At 34.9% G+C, this 20,187-nt stretch overlaps 1 protein-coding gene across 2 annotated transcripts in view; it reads left to right on the forward strand.

Annotated features, from left to right (window-relative positions):
• mtg (mind the gap) overlaps positions 1-20,187 on the forward strand; it is a 130,012-nt gene that overhangs the window by 74,669 nt on the left and 35,156 nt on the right. For both annotated transcript variants that reach the window (XM_072545977.1, XM_072545978.1), the window contains 2 exons: positions 4,410-4,549; positions 12,386-12,581. In XM_072545977.1, coding sequence (XP_072402078.1) covers positions 4,410-4,549; positions 12,386-12,581 — 336 coding nt within the window. The remainder of the gene's footprint in view (positions 1-4,409; positions 4,550-12,385; positions 12,582-20,187) is intronic.

Consider the following 20,187-nt stretch of genomic DNA (forward strand, 5'->3'; position numbering starts at 1 on the left):
CTAGGACAATTTAGTTTGTGCACACAACATTTTTTTTAAAAACGGTTTTTGATTGAGGTTAAAATGTCTTTACAGGCCTAGTTCTATTTTATTTAATTGTATCGTTTTAAATTTTACAAATAATCGAGAGAAATTGATGTTTATTTAAAAACTTTTGAAATTTTACTAGCTTCCCACAAGTTGTCCAACAAATAATCTATGAGGTTAAGGTCAGGATTTCCTGAATACCAATAATATTGTTTGAATAATTATACAGTTTTCAAATAAGAATTTTTGTATTTATAACGTTAAAAGTTACAACACGTTTGGTTTGGTACAAAAATCTTTGGTTTTCTTTCCATCTGTTTGCACTTCAGCACTTTGAGCGCTATAGAGATTGGAAATACACTCGCGATCATAAAATCCGGGTCACCTTGAAAATCACCGATATTTCATTTTTAACGAGCTTAATCGTAAATAATAATAACACAAAAACTAATGCATGTTTCCGGGAATTGTTGTCGGCTTAGCGGTTTCCTTTGCAACAAAGAATTTCAATAGTGCCGATTTCGCGGGAAAGCGCACACTTCCCAAAATGAACGGTACCTGTAACTGCCGCTTGTTTTAAATGTCTCATTTGTGCTTCGACTTTCTATTCAAACGCAATGAACAAACGTTTATTATTGCCACCATTAGTGTTTATTAGTGCCGTTATTAGTGTTTATTATTGTTTATTTTTTGCCAAAAATACCCTTGACTGTTGTTGAAACGGCACAAATTGTTGCGCTTGTGAAAGACGGTCACACTCAACGGCAAGTCGCAAGAACTGTTGGCGTAAGCCTTTCTACGGTTCAACGAGTGCTTCAACGCTTTCAGGAGAAGGGTTTGCTATCCAGACGACCTGGCTCTGGACGAAGAAGAATGACCACGGTACGAGATGACCGTTTTCTTGTGTTTCAGGCTTTACGAAACCGGACCTCAACTGCGATTATGCATCGAAATCGTCTACAGGAAGTACGAAATCGCAATGTTAGCATTGCAACAGTCAGGAGAAGATTTAGTTCTTTTGGACTATCTTCTCGGGTAATGGCTACAGGACCGCCACTTCGCCTGGCGCATCGAGTTGCACGACTAACTTTTGCTCGACAATATGCGCATTTGGGAATTAACAATTGAAGCAAAGAGTTATTCTCAGATGAATCCCGTTTCTGCCTAACTGGATCCGATGGACGTGTTAGAGTTTGGAAGAGAACCGGTGAATGATTTTCACAAGCTTGCATTGCTCCAAGAATGCCATTTGGTGGAGGCTCGGTCATGGCTTGGTGAGGTGTATCTTTCGACTTCCGCACAGAATTACCCTTCATCGAAAATGGGTCCTTAACTGCACGAAGGGACGATGGGACTGCACGGAGATTCTGGAAGAACTCCTTGCCATGGTATGTTATGCATACCATGGCAAGGCTTGGAGAAAATGTCGTTTTTATGCAGAACAACGCACGAACGCACGTTGCCACGATCAGTATGCAATACTTGGACGAGGTTGGAATTACGAGGTTACCCTGGCCAGCTAGGTCTCCGGACCTGAATCCCATCGAACATATCTGGGACGATTTGAAAAAGCGTATTCAACCCCTAACATCTCCTCCTAACAACGGACAGGAGCTTAAGGATCTGTTAGTGAGAGAGTGGAATAACATACCACAACATGTAATCCGGAGAAAAATTGAGAGTATGTCCCGTTGTCTGCAAGAGGTCATTAGAGCAAGTGGAGGCAATACACGATATTAGTCATTGAAATTTCACTGACATTTTACCACGTTCTGTATTTTCCATTTTTTTCGTATGCCTGTTTTATCAACAATTTGGTGTGTTTTCTGCTTTTTCAATAAAAACAATAAAAAACCGTTTTTTTTTCTTTTAAAACAAACATTGATGACAAATAAAAAATACGTTAGCCTAAAAAAAGGTTATTACTGCACCAGAGGCAAAAATATTCCAAAAACTTTAAATTTTCAAGGTGACCCGGATTTTATGATCGCGAGTGTATATAAAAAATTATATTAATGCCTAAAAAAATAAAGCAATGGGTAAAATACTGTACAGAGTGAAAGCAACTAAAGCCTCAAGGATTGTAGCATGATAAAGAAACAGATGAAAACTGGACATTTTTAATGTCTAACAAGTGTTTCCGTACAAAATAATATTTTTTTTCACGTTTATATATAGTTCATCATCATCATCATCATCACTGGCTCGACAACCCTTTTTTGGTCTTGGCCTGTTCCAGGATTCTTCTCCATTCTGATCTGTTTCGTGCTTTTTTTTTCTCCAGTTTTTAATTATTAAGGTTGTTATATCATTTTCTATTTGTTCTAAGTATCTCAGCTTCGGTCTTCCTCGTGTTCTTTTTCCTACTAACATCTGTTTGAATATTTTGTTTGGTATTTCGCCTTCTTTTATTCTTTCTACATGTCCTATCCAACGTAGCCGTCCTATTTTAATGAATGTTATAATATCCGGATCCTGGTATATTTTGTATAGTTCAGAGTTGTATCTTCTTCGTCATATTCTGTTTTCTTTTGTGCCCTTATATATGTGTCGCAAGATTTTTCTTTCGAAGGTGGCTAACAACGTTCCTCTATTTTAGTGAGTGTCCAGGTTTCTGAGCCGTATGTGAGTACCGGCTTATTAGGGTTTTATATATTTGGCATTTTGTTTTTCTTGCGACGGTATCTGATCTTAGTTGCCTAATTAAGCCATGGTAACATTTATTTGCAATAAATATTCGCCTCTTCACTTCCTCCGCAACGTTATTATCAGACGTTACTAGGAATCCCAAGTATATAAAGTTTTTTACCCCCTCAATGTTGTATTCTCCTATTGTTATATTTTGTGGCTGCCTTATTTCTGCGTTTTTACTTACCTGCATATATTTTGTTTTGGTCTGATTGATTTTAAGACCACTATTTTGTGCAGCTCGTTCTATTTAGTTGGTTATATATAGTTCAGACCAGGCAAACTGGATATTTTTAATCTGTAACAGGTATTTCCACAAAACAATATTGTTTTCGCGTTTTTATATAGCTCAGACCAGGATAACTTCATCATCATCATCTTGGTGCTACAGCCCTTAGAGGGCCTCGACCTTCTCAAGCTTTCTACGCCATTCTATTCTGTCCCTCGCTTGCATTTTCCAGTTGCCGACTCCGATCTTCTCGGCATCTTGTGTTACCCCGTCCATCCACCTTAGCCCTGGTCTACCCCGTCTTCTCATTCCTACGGGTTGCGCTGTTAGAATCTTTTTATCATGTTTGACTCAGGGGCCCGGGCTACATGTCCTGCCCACTGCAGGCGGTTTCGCTTAATTATAGTGGTATCAGACCAGGATAACTAGACATTTTTAAATTTATATATAGTTCAGACCGGGTAAACTGGACATTTGAAATGTGTTACAGGTTTTTTCCCACCAAATAATATTCTTTTCACGTTTATATATTTATAGTTCAGACCAGGAAAACTGGACATGTTTAATGTCTAGCAAGTGTTTTCGTACAAAATAATATTGTTTTTACGTTTATATATAATTCAGACCAGGTAAACTTGACATTTCAAATGTGAAACAGGTTTTTTTGCACAAAATAATATTGTTTTCACGTTTATATATCATTCAGATCAGGTAAACTGGACATTTTTAATCTATAACAGGTATTTCCGTACAAACAATATTGTTTTCACGTTTTTATATAGTTCAGACCAGGAAAACTGGATATTTTTAATGTCTAACAAGTGTTTCTGTACAAAATATTGTTTTCACGTTTATATTATAATTCAGACCAGGTAAACTGGACATTTGAAATGTGGAACAGGTTTTTCCGAACCAAATAATATTGTTTTCACGTTTATATATAGTTCAGACCAGGAAAACTGGACATTTTTAATGTCTAACAAGCGTTTCCGTACATAATAATATTGTTTTCACGTTTATATTATACTTCAGATCAGGTAAACTGGACATTTGAAATGTGCAACAGGTCTTTCCGTACAAAATAATATTGTTTTCACGTCTGTATATAGTTCAGACCAGGTAAACTGGTCATTTTTAAAGATGAGAGCTAACCGCTACTCAGTGTTGAACAGGACATACTAAATCGATGCAAAGAATACTGTGGAAAGTTGATGATAGTAGATAGAAAAATGTAGACAGTATAGTAAATAAACTATTCATAATTTTTAAGAAAGAATCTGACGTACTCCAAAGTAAAATCGAAGCAGCAAATAAGAGACAAAAAAGTCTTTAACTGCTAGTCTATGTGCGCGTGATTGATTATACTAAAACATGTGACTGTAAAAGAGGTAATGCTGATAGATAATTTTAACTTAATAAGAGTTTTAAAAAAGGAGTATGTCTAAAATATTGTATCTGTTTTCAGGGTTTAGTGTGGGGGATGAGCTGGGATTCAAAGAATCCTTGACAAACTCCGAATCCTCCAAGAGACGATCAGCATCAGTATCCAAACTCACTGCCCAGTTAATTCAAGCACAACAAGCACAACAAGAAGCAAAGAAAAGGGTAAGTATTTACTATACAAGTAATTGTTAATAATAGATATAAGCATATGTTTATTCGTAGAACCACAACGTGGGGTCGTCCGTGATCCATTCTTAAAATCGCTTCAAATTTAACTTATAAAAATGAAAGATAAAGCAAGACAAAATTTACTTTTTTCACAAATGCTAAAAAACTAATGTTCTGCGCACATATTTTTGAACAAGAACACAAATATGGCTTCCTTTCCGGTTGCGAGATCTTGGGTAAAAGTCATAACGAAGTGAAAGGTTTTTCGGTTCTTGGGGCGGCAATTTGTCAGGAAAATCCAAGGTAGTCGCAAATAGACTGTTTTAATTTTCTTGGCAATCTTCCACCAGAACATCTCCTAATTTTTTAAAAAAATTAGTTCAAGTATTACCAATGTCCAATGTTTGGAATCAATGGAATACAAAAGAATTGATTTCAATGGAGTCTAACATACCTAGAATCGTCTAAAATTCTTAAAGACCATATTCTAGTTTTCGGGCAATTGTTTTTGAGTGACATAGCTGGTCAAATATATCGACCTCACCCTTAGTCGAATTGTATAACAATCGTCTTGAAAATGCATAGAACTTATTAACACCAGGCATGTTTTCTTGTCTGATGCGAAAGTAAGGTAATGTCTTTTGATAAAGCAAAAGCTGATGAAGGGATTTCTTCAGAAAAATTGTATCGGTATCTCCCTTTTGTTTTTGCAAACAGTTCCAATCATGGTGAGTTTATTTTCAAGCTACTTTCGTGCTAATTCTAATGAAGAAAACAAATTATCCATCGTAATGTTGAGTTTCAGGGGTTAATATTTGCTCTTTTCCAGTATAGGAAATAGCAGAACACTGTAATAAGTTTTTGCGTCACAGATCATAATAATTTTGAGAAAACTTTCGTTGGGTTTGCTATGTAAGTACATCTTGAATGGACATCGTCCTCTAAAATTCAATAGCTGTTTATCTGTAGTCACATAGTCGTATGGAGTTTAGATACTTTTGCAGTTTGTTATAAATAACCTCCAAATTTCTCTTATTGCTGCGAATTTGTCCACTGTTTTTCTCTCAGCGCCCGTTGTTTTATCATCGAAACGCAAACAATTTAAAAGAAACTCAAATAGTTTTTTTGTCATTGTGTTACGAAATATTGGAACCGCAAATTTTTCTGACCACATGTTCTCTTTATGTCGTTGGTGAAAAATGTCATTGGCTTTGAGCACCAATTAAAACCGTTTTAGGTAGGTTATATGTTCATGTTTCATTGTTTTCTATCTCTTTCTGTACTTCTTATAATATATATTCATTAGTTGTAGAATCGTTGACTAAACATCCATCCTTATCTTCACTATTTTCTTCATCTGAAGACTCCTGTCCACCAATATTTTCACTAGATTCGTTTTTATATAGCTCGTCCCAAAGTTCTCTTTCCGCCTTCTTTTATACAATGCCGTTTTTTTAGTAAGTTGTAGCTTTTCATCATTAATTAGGGCAAAAACAAAAAAAATAACCATCTAACCTTATTCTGAACAAATTATAACGTAAACTACAACATAGGCGAAATCAAAACCATGTTAGAAGAACTGGAAAGAGCCTGCAGAAAAATTGATTTTAAAATAGATATCTCCAAAATAAAATACATGACAAACCTCGTGCCTAGTAACAATTTAAAAATCCAGAAAGACAGAGTAGAACTTGGTGATAAATACATATACCTTGGACTCGAAATTGGAATAGGCAAGGACAACCAAACAGGTGAGATATCAAGAATAATAACACATGGATGGGCTGCATATGGAGCTCTTTAAAAATTTATTTACAGATTGGCACATACCGATTAATCTGAAGAAGAAAGTCTTCGATCAGTGTGTTCTGCCAGAAATGACCTACGGTGCAGAAACACTGTCCCTAACAAAAATTAATACTTCAAAAGTAAGAACAGCACAAATAAAGGAGTCTTTGCTCCTAGAGATGATGCCCAAAGACTTCCAACTGCTGGAAACTATTCCACAGAAGAACGGGTACAGGATTAATCACAAGAAGCGCTGAAGGATTTATTATTTATTATTATTATTTATTACTCTATTATTTAAGTAGAGCGTGCAGCGACCTAGAAATTAGTTTAGACCTATAAAGGTAAGAAGCAGATCTAATCTCTCTAGACAATTGCAAGTGTGATCTTGCTGAGACGTCGTCAAAACAATGGTTTTTCTAAATGCCAAAAATATTCAACGCATTTATAAATAAAAGCATAGGATATCAGTGATTATTAAAAGAAATATTACATAAAAACACGGATCATATCCCAATCGGCAGAGGAATCCGACAGGGTGATACCTTATCGCCTAAACTGTTTACCGCAGTACTAGAATATGTTTATAAAAAACTTAACTGGGAAGAGAAAGGCCTGAACATTGACGGTAGAAGATTAACAAATTTGAAATTCGCACACGACATAGTTTTGTTCTCAGACAACCTCAAGGAGATATATACAATGCTACATGAACTTCAGTTTGTGTGTGCCAGTGTGGCTCTTAAAATAAACATCTTCAAAACAAAATTCATGACAAACATAGTACCTAGCCGAAATATCAATATTGGAGACATCGAAGTAGAACTGGTGAAAAAATATATATACCTTTGACACGAAATAAAGATCACAAGAGACAACCAAACATGCCGACTACGAAGAAGAATAAACCTAGCATAAGCAGCCTATGGAAAACTCAAAGATATCTTTAAAAGCGATATACCAATTTCTTTAAAACGTAAAACATTTGACCAATGTGTGTTGCCTGTGATGAACTATGGTGCCGACACGTCGTCCGAATCAGTGATGAAAAGTGGACGAAGAGATTGCTTGACTGGAGGACGAGGTTAGACAAAAGAAGTACGGCAAGACCCCTGCTAGTTGGACTGACGATCTCAAGAAAATGTCAAAAAATTAGATGAAAAGTGCTCAAGATAGAGCACAATGGACAAAAATGAGACATCATCATGGACAAATGACATCAAATACAAATTCTGCTCATTAATACCTTTCTCGTTGACTTCTTTATCTGCTATTATTATGATTTTATAAATACTTTCATGATGTACGAAACTGCTAACTAAAACTATCTCTAAGTATAATTACCATGAAATTAAATAAGTAGCAATGATGCTAAATAAAATTCTATGCTATTATGTTTATTGTTCTTTAAAACGTAATAGCTGTATTCAATTATGAAATTGTATGAATGGAACGAATTTAAAATCGATCCGTGTCAAAGAAGAAGCAATAGCAATTAAAAATATATAAAGATAGTATTAAAATGACCTTCCAAACATGACTTATCACAAGGCGTTCATGGTTAACAGCAAATCTATTTGTATTATATCTGCAACTTGTCGGCAAGAACTCTAATGTTAGTTTTATTGCAAAATAGATAATATTTTAGACCAATGTTACAAGGTATTCTTACCAAATGCTATAAAAAATTACTTAGTTCGTAATTATGATGACGAATTTTAACTCTTATTTTAAAAAGAAGCTCTATTCAAGGTTTCATTCAGTTTAAGATGCCTTTACACCCAATAAACGATAGTAAAGAGTGTCAAATAACCCATAATAAATAATTTTAGCAAACACAACAAATATAATTTAGTATATAACAAAACATTTAATTAAGAAATTGTATTTTTAAATCAGCTACACTGAATCTGGAATTCGAAACATGTCAAATAATAATTAGTGTATTTTACTAATTATTTAGTTTAAAAATATACACACATCCAAACTTATGTAGCGTCAAAAATTTCAATGTAAAACGAATAATGTATTGAATTGTTTTTATTTATTTATGTTTTTAGTAGTCACCATTAGCCCTTATGCAAGCTTCAATTCGCGTGGAGATGCTCCTAAAGAAATTGTCATTGTCATATACATTTTGTTGTGGTAGGTTGATCCATTCTTTAACACGTTGAGTGCCAGATGAGACCAACGTGGTCTCGTCCATTTCTGGGACGTAATTGCTGTGTGATACTCATGTGGACTCATATGCAGCGTCGTAACATTTCGTTATATGAAGCGTTTTATTCATTTAAATCAATGGGATCTTGAAACGTATGGCCTGACGGTCAAGTTGCTATGTTTGGCCTTTATATACGAGACCGTTGTGACACCCTACAGCAATATGACTTTTTTTTTTGTAATAATAATAAAAATCGAAATTTTTAAAGGTTTCATAATTTAAATTTATTTATTTACTTACAAAGAAGTACATAAAGGGAACAAGGGCTTTGGTATTTTATATTTTCGTTGCGTTATGCGCTAAGATATACAGTAATGTTTTTTACAATTAGAGCACTTCAGTGAACTTTCTGGGGTTTTTCTTGAGGCCTCCTTGGAACCCGATTGTTCAGAGATCTTCGCATAACAAATAACGCAACGTCTTCTATTAGCTCGGCCAACATTTTCCAGTATATGTGAGGCTTCCTCGGACTCTCCATTATTTGGCGTAAAATCTTCACCTTCTCGCAATAGTCCCTTTACAGCTTCCTCTCTAAATTTAGTAATTGACATATTGACATTGGCTGTTTCTTGATGAGCAATATAAGCATTTACAAGACACGTTCCCGTTAGGAGTTCCAACGCCAGCTTTCTGTACCATTTTAAGCTTCGCTTTAAGGAAATATTATAGGCTTTCACTTGATCGGATAGATCAATAAATGCCTTACATTTATTATAATCTATAACTATTTTTGGCTTCAACATTTCTTGTCCTCTTTTCTTCAATGGAACTATCTCAGTCGTGTGCTTAGTACTTAGACACAGAACATGGCGTTTATCGCGCCATTTTTTTTTCCACAATTCCTTCCTTACATTCAGCAGCAACCGTTTCATCCTTTTTAAGTTTTTTTTGAATAACATCTTTTGGGTTGAATTTTCGGTTTACACGTAATGATCCTACAAGATGGGTATTCCGCTTTAATAATTCAGTTGCTAACATGCAAGAGGTATACCAATTATCCGTGTAAAGTGTGCGTCCTTTGTCTACGAGATTGTCCATTGGATCCATGACAATTTTGGATGGAACTGACATTTGCTCGTTTTTGGATTTAATACAATATATACTAAAGTTATGCCAAACCTATGGTGTTTGTTTTTGATAAACTGTAAAAACTTTAGCCGTCCTCTAAAGGGAACTTACGTTTCATCGATACATATATTTTCTGAACGTACAATCGAGCTCTGAAATGTAATTCTCAATTTTTCTAATAGGGACGTCAGTTTTTGCAACCTGTCGTCTGACAACATTGCGTTATTGCTGAAATGGAGCATCTTGAGGAAAAGTTGAAACCTGTTGCGAGGCATAACTTTTCAGATATAATTACTATATATTTTGTCTCGAGACCAATAGCTCCCCACTTCAGGAAATGGACATAAACCCATCCAAAGAATAATTCCTAATAGTTTTTCTATTTCATCTGAGTTTGTTTGTTTCCAGGATTTTACGCGAAAATTAGGATAATCGTTTTTCTCAATGCACTGGTCAGCATAGCGATTAGTTTCAGTCACCTAAAAGTAGAAAAATAATTAAAAAATCCAAAAAAATTATTTTTCCCATTACCATTAAGTTTATGATATCCTCATTTACAAACAATTTGTAAAAATCGTATGGAGTTTTATTGTACATAGTTTCATACAATTCCTCTCGAAATCCAGTACCATTTTCGTTTGCCACAAAATCAAATTTCTTCAGGTAATTGCCACTGACTGGCTCCCAGACATATGTAGCATTAGTAACTTGTTGGTCCTCTTCTTCGTCACTTCGTGTAAATTGGCAGTACGTTTTGAGCCACATATTTTTGTTAAAACATTCTTCTTCTTGCATGGCTGATATTCTGATGAATCAGAGTCAGACTCGTTCTCCGATTCGGCTTCAAATTCATCTGATGTCCGTCGGGTTCAAAATCGTTCACATCCTCTTTGTCGCAAAAACATTCTTGCAATAACTTTTCTAAACGTTGCTGTTCTTTCTCAAAAATAGACATCTTTACTCACCAAAAGTTCAACAACAACTGAACCGATCCGATATTGTAAACAACGTTCGCGCCGAGACGTAAACCTTTGCGAGTCGAAATCTGTTAATATATTACATCAGCATGGTGTGGTGACACATTGGTCTCATATGGCCCGAAAGCAAAAATTTAAACTCAGAGGCCGCTTGAGACCAACGAGTCACCATTTTTGTTTTTTGTGTTAAATTGCAGGTTTTTTATTTTTTTCAATTTTTAATAGCACAAAAAGTTATTTATGGTTATTTTCATTTAAACATTGAGAAAAAAAATTTGGCCCCACGGACAGATTTTTTTGTCCAGAGTGGCACTCAATGTATTAAGAGCAGCGTGTACTAGCTGTATTGTTTTGTGGATTATCCCATCGAGCTCTAATTCTTGTTTTAAGCATATCCCACAAACACTCTATAGAGTTCAGGTAGGGTGAACAAGCAGGCCGCTCCAGAACAGTGATATCTTCTGTTTCAAGGAAGTCTGTAGTCACTACAGATTTAAAAATTAAATTTTCTCCCATTCCACCTCTACAGAGATCAATTACATGTTCCAGAACCAAGTAACATACCTATGAGCTGTTAAAGTTGGTTGGATGGACATTAAAGGAGTTTTTTCACAGATTTTAATGCCTCTCCAGGTCATGACACTTCCTCGTTTATATCTGTAAACAGATCTGGTAGTTTTCGTTCTTGCTTGTCCTCCTCGCCTTCTAACTACACGAATTCGTAGGTCATCTGATTTAATACAAATCCTGGTTTCGTCTGAAAATAGCACATGTTTCCAATTTTTAATGTTCTAATTTTGGTGTTAAAGACACCAATTTAGGCGATCAATATTGAGCTGTCTGGACAACTAGGAAACCCGTAACTGTCATCATCATCATCAGTGGTGCTACAGCTCTGTCGTGGTCAGCCTCTACTCCTATTTCCCACTGGGACCGATAATAGAGTTCGTCTGGGTGGGTAATTTTCATTTGCTCTTGACACATGTCCAGCCCATCCAAGCCTACCTATTTTTATGAAGGATATTACATCTCTACCATTTACTATTTTTTTTTATACTTCTCGTACAATTCGAAATTATATCGCCTTCTCCAAATACCATTCTCACAGAATGCGCCCATTATTCTTCTTAGTATCTTCCTTTCGAAGACGAGCAGAAGATTTGCGTCTGCTTTGGAGATGGTCCATGTTTCTGACCCATATGTCAGCACTGGTAGGACATCCTTAACACCCGTACACCCGTAACTGTCTACTGCTATATTTTCTTTGGACATGAAGTCTTCTTCCTATCGTTTCAACTGAAACATTTACACCTGTAGCTTCCAAAAATTGCCTTTGGAGCTACGGGTGAGAAATTATTGGGTTTCTTCTAGCTACTTCTAGTATTGTTGAAAATATGTTGTGATGTTAAAAAGTGTTCAAGATATACCCTGCATGGCAACATAAGACCCCCAATAGGCGTTGTTGCTGACCCTCAGACCCTGTCTGAATGGATTCTAGATGGCAACGTTCATTAATTCAGACATGATCTGAGTGTCAGCAACAACTCCTATTGGGAATCTTACGTTGCCATATAATGTATCTGTCAAATACTTAACATCACAACATATTTTCAACAATAATATAACACAACAAATTTTGTAACATTTTAATGGTTTTTACTCAGATATTTAGTGACGGAAAAATATCGATTTTTCTTATTGATATGTTTTTCGTCCTATAGTATTAGAAGGCTTATAAATAGATAACAACAATGTATATTTGTGTTTGTTTTGCAGAACATGATGTCACAGTCTGGAAACATTGTTCCAGCAGATTCAAGAATAGGAGTAGGATCTGTGGAAGTAGTAACCCCGTTGGCGATGGGTGAGGTATCAAAATCGAAGAAATCATCTATAGTAGTGCCGCCTTTTAGACCAATTCCACCTGCTGAGGAAAGATTTTCGGGCAACAAAGCACCAACAGCTGTTCAAGGTAACTATAATAAATGTTATTCAATAATTCCTTTTGCAAGCAACTTTTGATTTGGAAAAATAGTTTTTTTTAATATTGGTAAATCCTGAAACTTATTTTGTGAAGCATAAAGTATTTCCATGATAGGAAAATAGAAAATTTTAAGCTATATAAGGTTAATTTAGTTACTTTATGTTTTATTTGTTATCGAAAGTATTGTGCTATAACAAGAAAAAAAATTAATCAAAAACGGAAACTATTGTTACAAACGGAAACCGTATTGTTAAGATGTTGTACCTCATCTAGCAGTAATGCATTGGTTCTATGATTGCCTAATACAACTGTACAAAAGTTGATAAGCTTTAAAGAGATTTACAAAGTTCACAGTAAGATTCAACTGGTCATTCAACATATTGACTGGCTTTTATAGATATTGTGGCATCACAAATTGGTCAAATATGTTTTGAAAATAAACTAAAAATTGAAGAATAAATTTTTTATTGTTTTTATTTGTTTTCGCTGGCACTTCAAACAATACTTTGCTAATTATAGCTTTTAAACTAAACAATCTTGTGTTTTGAATAGGAAACGCGTCAAGTGACTTTATGCAAGAATAGAGTGTTTGGATTTTAAACAATTTTCAGATTAATGGGATCTAGATTATGTTAAACATGCTGTTTATTTTGCATATATAATAATGTGGTGGGGTTGTTGTTATTATTGGACTTATTAAGAAAATGTTTGGCAAAGGTATCTGCACTATGATACATTCCGGTCTCTTTTGCTCCTGTTTTAATTAGGAATATATTTCTGCGCCTCTTTCGTTCTGAGAGACTTGATACTAATGTCATTGGTAACGGCAGCAATCTGTACTGATTTATTTGTTAGATTAGCGTTTCCTATATTCAATTGTCTTATCACATACTAGAAAGACAGGTTGAATACTGTCGGCACCAGCTCGTCCCCTTGCTCTGATCCGTTGAATATTGAAACGTTCTCAGTGAGCTCATATTTTATTCTGACAGTTGCTGTTGACGAATCCGTTGTTGCTTTTACTAATTGAATGATATTTGTTAGGACTTATGTGGACGTTGTGGACGTCACTGTTGTATTTTCACGATTGTTTCACTCTTAATAGCCGGTCAGTTCTGGATCTTCCTTGTCGAAAATCGGTTTGATTTCCGGACAATATTTTCAGTTAATTAAATTAATTGTTGGAATCGTTTGTTTAGTATGTAGGCTTTGTTTCTTATTTTTCTTTGTTTTGTTCTTAAAGGATGTTCCCGCTCTTTTGCAGTCTTCATTGCAGCACTCTTTGTTTGCTCTAATTATTTTTTCTACCCTATCATTTTGATTATAGTGTTGTTTATTTTGCTTTATAATGCTTGCAATCTTTCGTTTACTTTTGTAGATTCATTTATTAGTTTAAATATATATTTTTATTGAACTGTTAAAATTTTCTCTTATGTTAGCCTAATTTAATCCATTTTTCCATCGGAACATTGTTCCATCCAGTTTTGTCACTACCATGAAGTAGTCTGTATCCGAGTTTGGTTCTATCTCTGTTAATAGTTGTTTTTCCACTTCCGACTAGATATGTCTACGATTGATTTTTCACCATTCTTGCGTTTGTATCTCCTAATATCTTTATCTTATTTTTTGGGCATTTCATCTCATACTTTACTTAGGATTTTGTACAAATTATTTGTTTGTGATGGCTCGGCGATTTTCAGTTGGTGCATATACCGCGAGAACGTTTAAATTCAATAAATTCAATATTTTTGGGTAAAACAGATGCTATCACACTTCAATTTTTATTTTCAAATGCGCATCTTACGCTACTGTGCGTAGAACTGTGGGCAATAGAAGAAGCATTAGTCAACAACTGAATCGACTCCAGGTATATATTAATACATAATATTTACGAACAAGCTGAAATGATAGTGACGTTGGGTAATGGAATCGAAACAAGACCAGTAAAAATCAACCGAGGTGTAAGACAAGGAGATACAATATCTCCAAAATTATTTACAACTGCCCTAGAAGATATCTTCTAAGTCAATAGACTGGGAAAATAAGGGAATCCCTATAAACGGAAGATACTTGAACCATGTTAGATACGCAGATGATGTAGTACTAATAGCTGGCACGTGGAATGCACTGAATACGATGGTTGAGGAGCTACACACAGAATCCCTAAACAAAGGAACGAAAATGAATTTCAGCAAAACTAAACTACCGTCAAACAAAGATGACAAACCTATAATAAACATCGAAGGGATAGAGATAGAACACGTAGATGAATATACATATCTGGGTCAAAATGTCAAGGTAAGCAAAGAAAATCAGACTACCGAAATAAGCAGACGTGTAAGAATGTATGGTAAAAATGCTGGGTATCTTACTCAAAGACCATAAATCCAATGAAGACATTCGTAATAGAACAAAAGTAAAAGATGCTGTCGAACAGGCAGCTAAACTGAAATGGAAATGGACTGGACATAACGAACGTCTTAAGGATGGCCTATGGAATAATCAACCTAATGAGCCACATGCTGAAACTGTTTCTTAGAGTCATCCATGAAAAAATTTATAAGAAGTGCGAGGAACAAATATCGGACAGACAGTTCGGCTTCATTAACGCAGTGGGTACCAGAGTGGCACTTTTCGGAGTACAGGTACTAATTCAAAGATGCAGGGACGTTAACTGCGACGTATACGCGTGCTTGATCGACTATGAAAAGGCATTTGACAGAGTTCAACATCAAAAGATGATAAAAATTTTAAAAGAAGCAGACCTGGATGACAAAGACCTCAGAATAATTTCAGAATTCTACTGGAATCAGACCGCATACATGAAAATTAACGGAGAAGAAACAGATGACATAAAAATACTACGTGGAGTTAGACAGGGATGTATCCTATCGCCGTTGATATTTAATATGTACTCAGAGAAAATTTTTAACGAGGCTCTTTACGGAATAGACGAAGGCATCCTTCTAAATGGTGAAAGAGTAAACAATGTTAGATATGCCGACGACACCATGGTGATAGCAGATAGTTTAGAGGGACTTCAGAGGCTAATGGACAGAATAAACGAGTACAGTCAACAGTACGGACTAAACATTAATACCCACAAAACGAAACAAATGATTATCAGCAAGGAAAATATAAATGAGGCTCATCTATACATTAATGGGACGCAGATAGAGCGAGTAAAACAGTATTGCTACCTGGGAATTATTATAAACGAACAGTGGAACAATGTACAGGAAATAAAGTGCCGCATAGGAAAGGCAAGAACGGTCTTTAACAAAATGAGCGCCATCTTCAAAAGTCACAACATATCCATAGATACAAAAATGAGACATTTGAGATGCTATGTTTTCCCTGTGTTGTTGTACGGGGCGGAGGCATGGACGCTTACAGACACCACTAATAAAAGACTTGAAGCATTTGAGATGTGGCTTTATAGAAGAATGCTGAGAATATCATGGACAGCAAGGATCACGAACAAGGAAGTTCTAGAAAAAATGAAGAAGGAACCAGAGATTGTGTTTACGATCAAACGCATAAAATTGCAATATCTGGGACACGTTATGAGAAATCAGCACCGTTATTCCCTGCTGCAGTCTATATTGCAAGGTAAAGTCAAAGGTAAGCGAGGACCCGGTAGAAGGAGAATATCATGGCTGAGGAATTTAAGAACATGGTTTAAGAAAACCTCAACGGAGCTGTTTCGAGCCGCAGCGAGCAAGGTCATGATTGCCAATATTATTTCCAACATCCGAAACGGATAGGAACCAGAAGAAGAATGGAATAAAGAAATCGGGAATTGACGGCCATATGAAGCCAAAAGACCACGAGGAAGACCGCAAATGCGCTGGACTGACCGATTGTAAAAGAACTGCAGGACCAATGTGGAAACGTCTTACAAACAACAGAGATGAATGGTGAGAATTAGGAGAGGCCTATATTGGGCAATTCGAATAGAGAGAAGGGCTTAAAAAAATCTTACGATACAATAGAATATACTAATGACGTGTAAATGACTTTCATATAAATGACGTCATCGGTTTTTTTAATGGAACAACATATTTTTCTCCTCATTTATACATTTAACAATAACAGACGATTATAAAAATGTATAATATTTATAGTCTAAAATAATTGGTTTGTAAATTACAGACAAAGTTGTATCAGAAATTTCAAATCTAAACTTTCATTGAAAGGACTGGACTAATCCATTTTTAAATTTCTATTACATCTACAATTAAATCAAAGTGTATGTCGTAGACTTCTGGCAATAACCGAGAGGTTTCTAAATTCTTCCAACACTCCACTTAATGTGTCTGGGCTAATTAGTCTTATCTCATTGAGTACTGTTTCTTTCAAATGTTCGACATTGTTGAGCGTATTGAAATATACTTTATACTTAAGGTAACCCCAAAAGTAAAAAATCAAGGTCATTATTAGATCAGAGATCTTGCTGGTCACTCTATAAATCCTCTCTTACCTATCCGTCTGCTGGGGAAAATATTATCTAAATAATCACGCAGTTCCTGCGCATAATGTGGCCTTGTTGAAGCCATATTAAATTACTAGGCACTTGTGGATTTTGGTTATCTGGATATAACGTTTTAATAGTTGGAATAATGTCATTTTGTAGCATATCTAAATATTTTGAGTTGTCAACGTTCCTTCAATAAAAAACGAACCCAAAATGTTGTTGCCAACAGTTATTGTCCAAACATGAACTTTTTCAGGATACTGTGTTTGGGCCTCCGTCATCAAATAAGGATTGGTATCTGACCAGTAGTTACTGACTATTGGTATCAGACCTACAGTTTTGTCTGATAACAGTTCCATTTAAATAAAATGATGCTTCATCTGAAAATACTACATGATTTACAAATTGTGGGTCATTATTACATTGCTCCATTGTCACTTCATTAAATTCAATCCTTTAATCAAAATTTAATCATCGAAAACATCTACTTACATAATCGAATACAGGCAAAGATAAATGTAAAACTAACACAGTGTATACCAGTACAAAGATGAGTCAGACAGGGTGACTCGTTAAGCCCACTTCTCTTTAATATAATAATGAACGAAATAATACAAGCAGTACGTAAAAGTCATGGTTACAGAATGGGGAACAAGGAAATCTAAATATTATGTTATGCAGACGACGCTGCATTAATGGCCGAGACAGAAGACAAGCTCCAAAGATTAACACACATCTTAAATACAACAGCCAAGAAATACAATATGATAATATCAGCAGAAAAAATCAAATGTATGATAACATCTAAATACCAACTACGATGTAAAATCGAAATTAATGGAAAAATAATAAAGCAGGAAGCAAGGTTTAGATATCTGGAAATAGATATAACTAGTTACGGAGATGTTGAAGAAGAAGTACGACAACAAAGCTTAAAAGCAAGTATAGCGGTGGGATCTCTTAATGACACAATCTGGAAGAACAAACACCTAAGACAAGACACAAAAACAAGAATCTATAAAGCAGCAATTAGACCTATAACATACACGGCGAGACAAGACATGACACATCTACAACGAGACGACTACTAGAAACAACAGAGATGAAAATAATCCGACGAATATCAGGGAAAAGTCTGTTGGATAGTGAAAAAAGCGGAAACATAAGAAGAGCATGCTATATAAAAGACATAAATGGATGGGTGACAAAACGGAAACAGGAGTGAAACGAACACATTAGTAGAATGCCAGAGGATAAAATAGTACGAGATAAGTCACCAAATGGACGAAGAAGTATTGGCAGACCAAGAAAAAGATGGTGCGCTAATTTAAACAATTTAGGATTCTAATATTAAAGAAGAAACAGGCTTTAAAGCCTACCTACAAGAAGGAAGAAGCAGAAGACGATCAAAATTATTCTCACTGAGCTCTTGAAGTAGATTAACTTTATAAGGGTGAAACAAATATTTTAAAATTGTAGATTTACTCAGCGAATTTTCAGTTGCGGTTTGTCTACTGGATATGCCTGGATATTCTTGCACAGTTAGTACCAAATTTAATGTTTCATCAGTACCAATTGCATACATACATTTATAATAATTATCTCTCACGTGACCGAATTCCTAATTTTTTGTTCTTTTTTGGATACAGTGGATTGACAAATAGGACTTATCATTCCATAAATAATAAATTTCTTGTTGGGTTCGGCACTAGTTACCATACCCACACATCATTAAAATATCAATTCTTTTTTTTTTATTTAATCGTACCATCGTACGAATACGTATCACATTGCTGAAAATGGGGATAAAATTTTCCGAAAATCAAAGATTGTTCCTGTTACTGGATATAGTAATCTACTGCTACTGGATATAGTAAAATATTTTTGTACAGCATAAGGTCGCAGGTCATTATTTTTGTATTAACTTCCTAAAATAATAATGCCGTACCAATATGTTTAAACAAAATGTCCCCCTTGAGTAATAAGTTTACCTTACCTGTGTAGTCACCTGTAGCGATGAAAATTGACGGCATATTTTCTAAAGTTGATTTCATGCTGAGTCAAATGGCCCCTTATAACTGTCCCATGGGCTTGTCTATTATTAGCGCAGTCCTTTTAATAAAAAATTAGATTTTAAATGTCTGATATAACATTTGTCTGTTATTCTCAAACCAATAATTATTTTGGAGTATAAGTATTATACATTTTTGTATTCCTCTCTTGTTGTAAAATGTAAAAATGAAGAAAAAAATATGTCGTTCCTTTTGAAAAAAAAAACGATGATGTCATTACACGAAAGTGGTGACGTCATTAGTACATTCAATTATTGTAGCGTAAGATGCGCATTGAAGTGCGGAAGTATTTTTTTTAAGATACTAGATAATATCTATAACAGATTATATTGTTAGACTTAAAAATATTGAATTTATTCCAACCTAAACGTTCACACTGTTAAATGTGATGACTTAACATGGACTAGGAATAAAGACCTTTATTGTAATATTTGCATTTATATAACTTTTTTTAAAATACTTTTTTTTGAGTAAAATGAAATATCATTTCGTGAGTTTTGTCCTAAAATATGCATACAGAGCAGACAAAAAATTACGTCGATTTTAATGAACCAATGTACCGTCAAAGATAAAATTGATATTTTCTTAATAATAAAACGATTTTAATATACCACAAAAAAAGTAACGACACTTTGCAGAACTTAGGGGGCAACTTTTGCTAGAGCTTTATTTTGATATCACCTATCACAATTTAGCTAACGTTCCATGAATTATGGGACAACTTTACAGCAGGGTATACAGTGGTAACTAAAATTAACAATAAATAAAACACTACAAATGAGAAGTTGATATCCGCGTTAAAAGTCAGCTTATTTCTCTTCTCTTTTTCAGAATTTGTCAGTCTTATGAAAACTTCTCAAATAGGCCGTAGGATACGAAAAAGAAGACCTGTGCTAACAGCTGTAGTTGACCAATTTCTTGATATGTTGTAGTGTTCGCCATTAATTTTTGAAAAATTCTGTAAGCAAATGACAAAGTGGAATCTTTAAATGGTATCAATCAGCTCAGTAAATGGTAAAATAAAATCAGTGGTAAGTGCAACTGA

The sequence above is a fragment of the Diabrotica undecimpunctata genome, chromosome 10 (genome assembly GCF_040954645.1).
Source record: "Diabrotica undecimpunctata isolate CICGRU chromosome 10, icDiaUnde3, whole genome shotgun sequence".
NCBI lineage: Eukaryota > Metazoa > Arthropoda > Insecta > Coleoptera > Chrysomelidae > Diabrotica > Diabrotica undecimpunctata.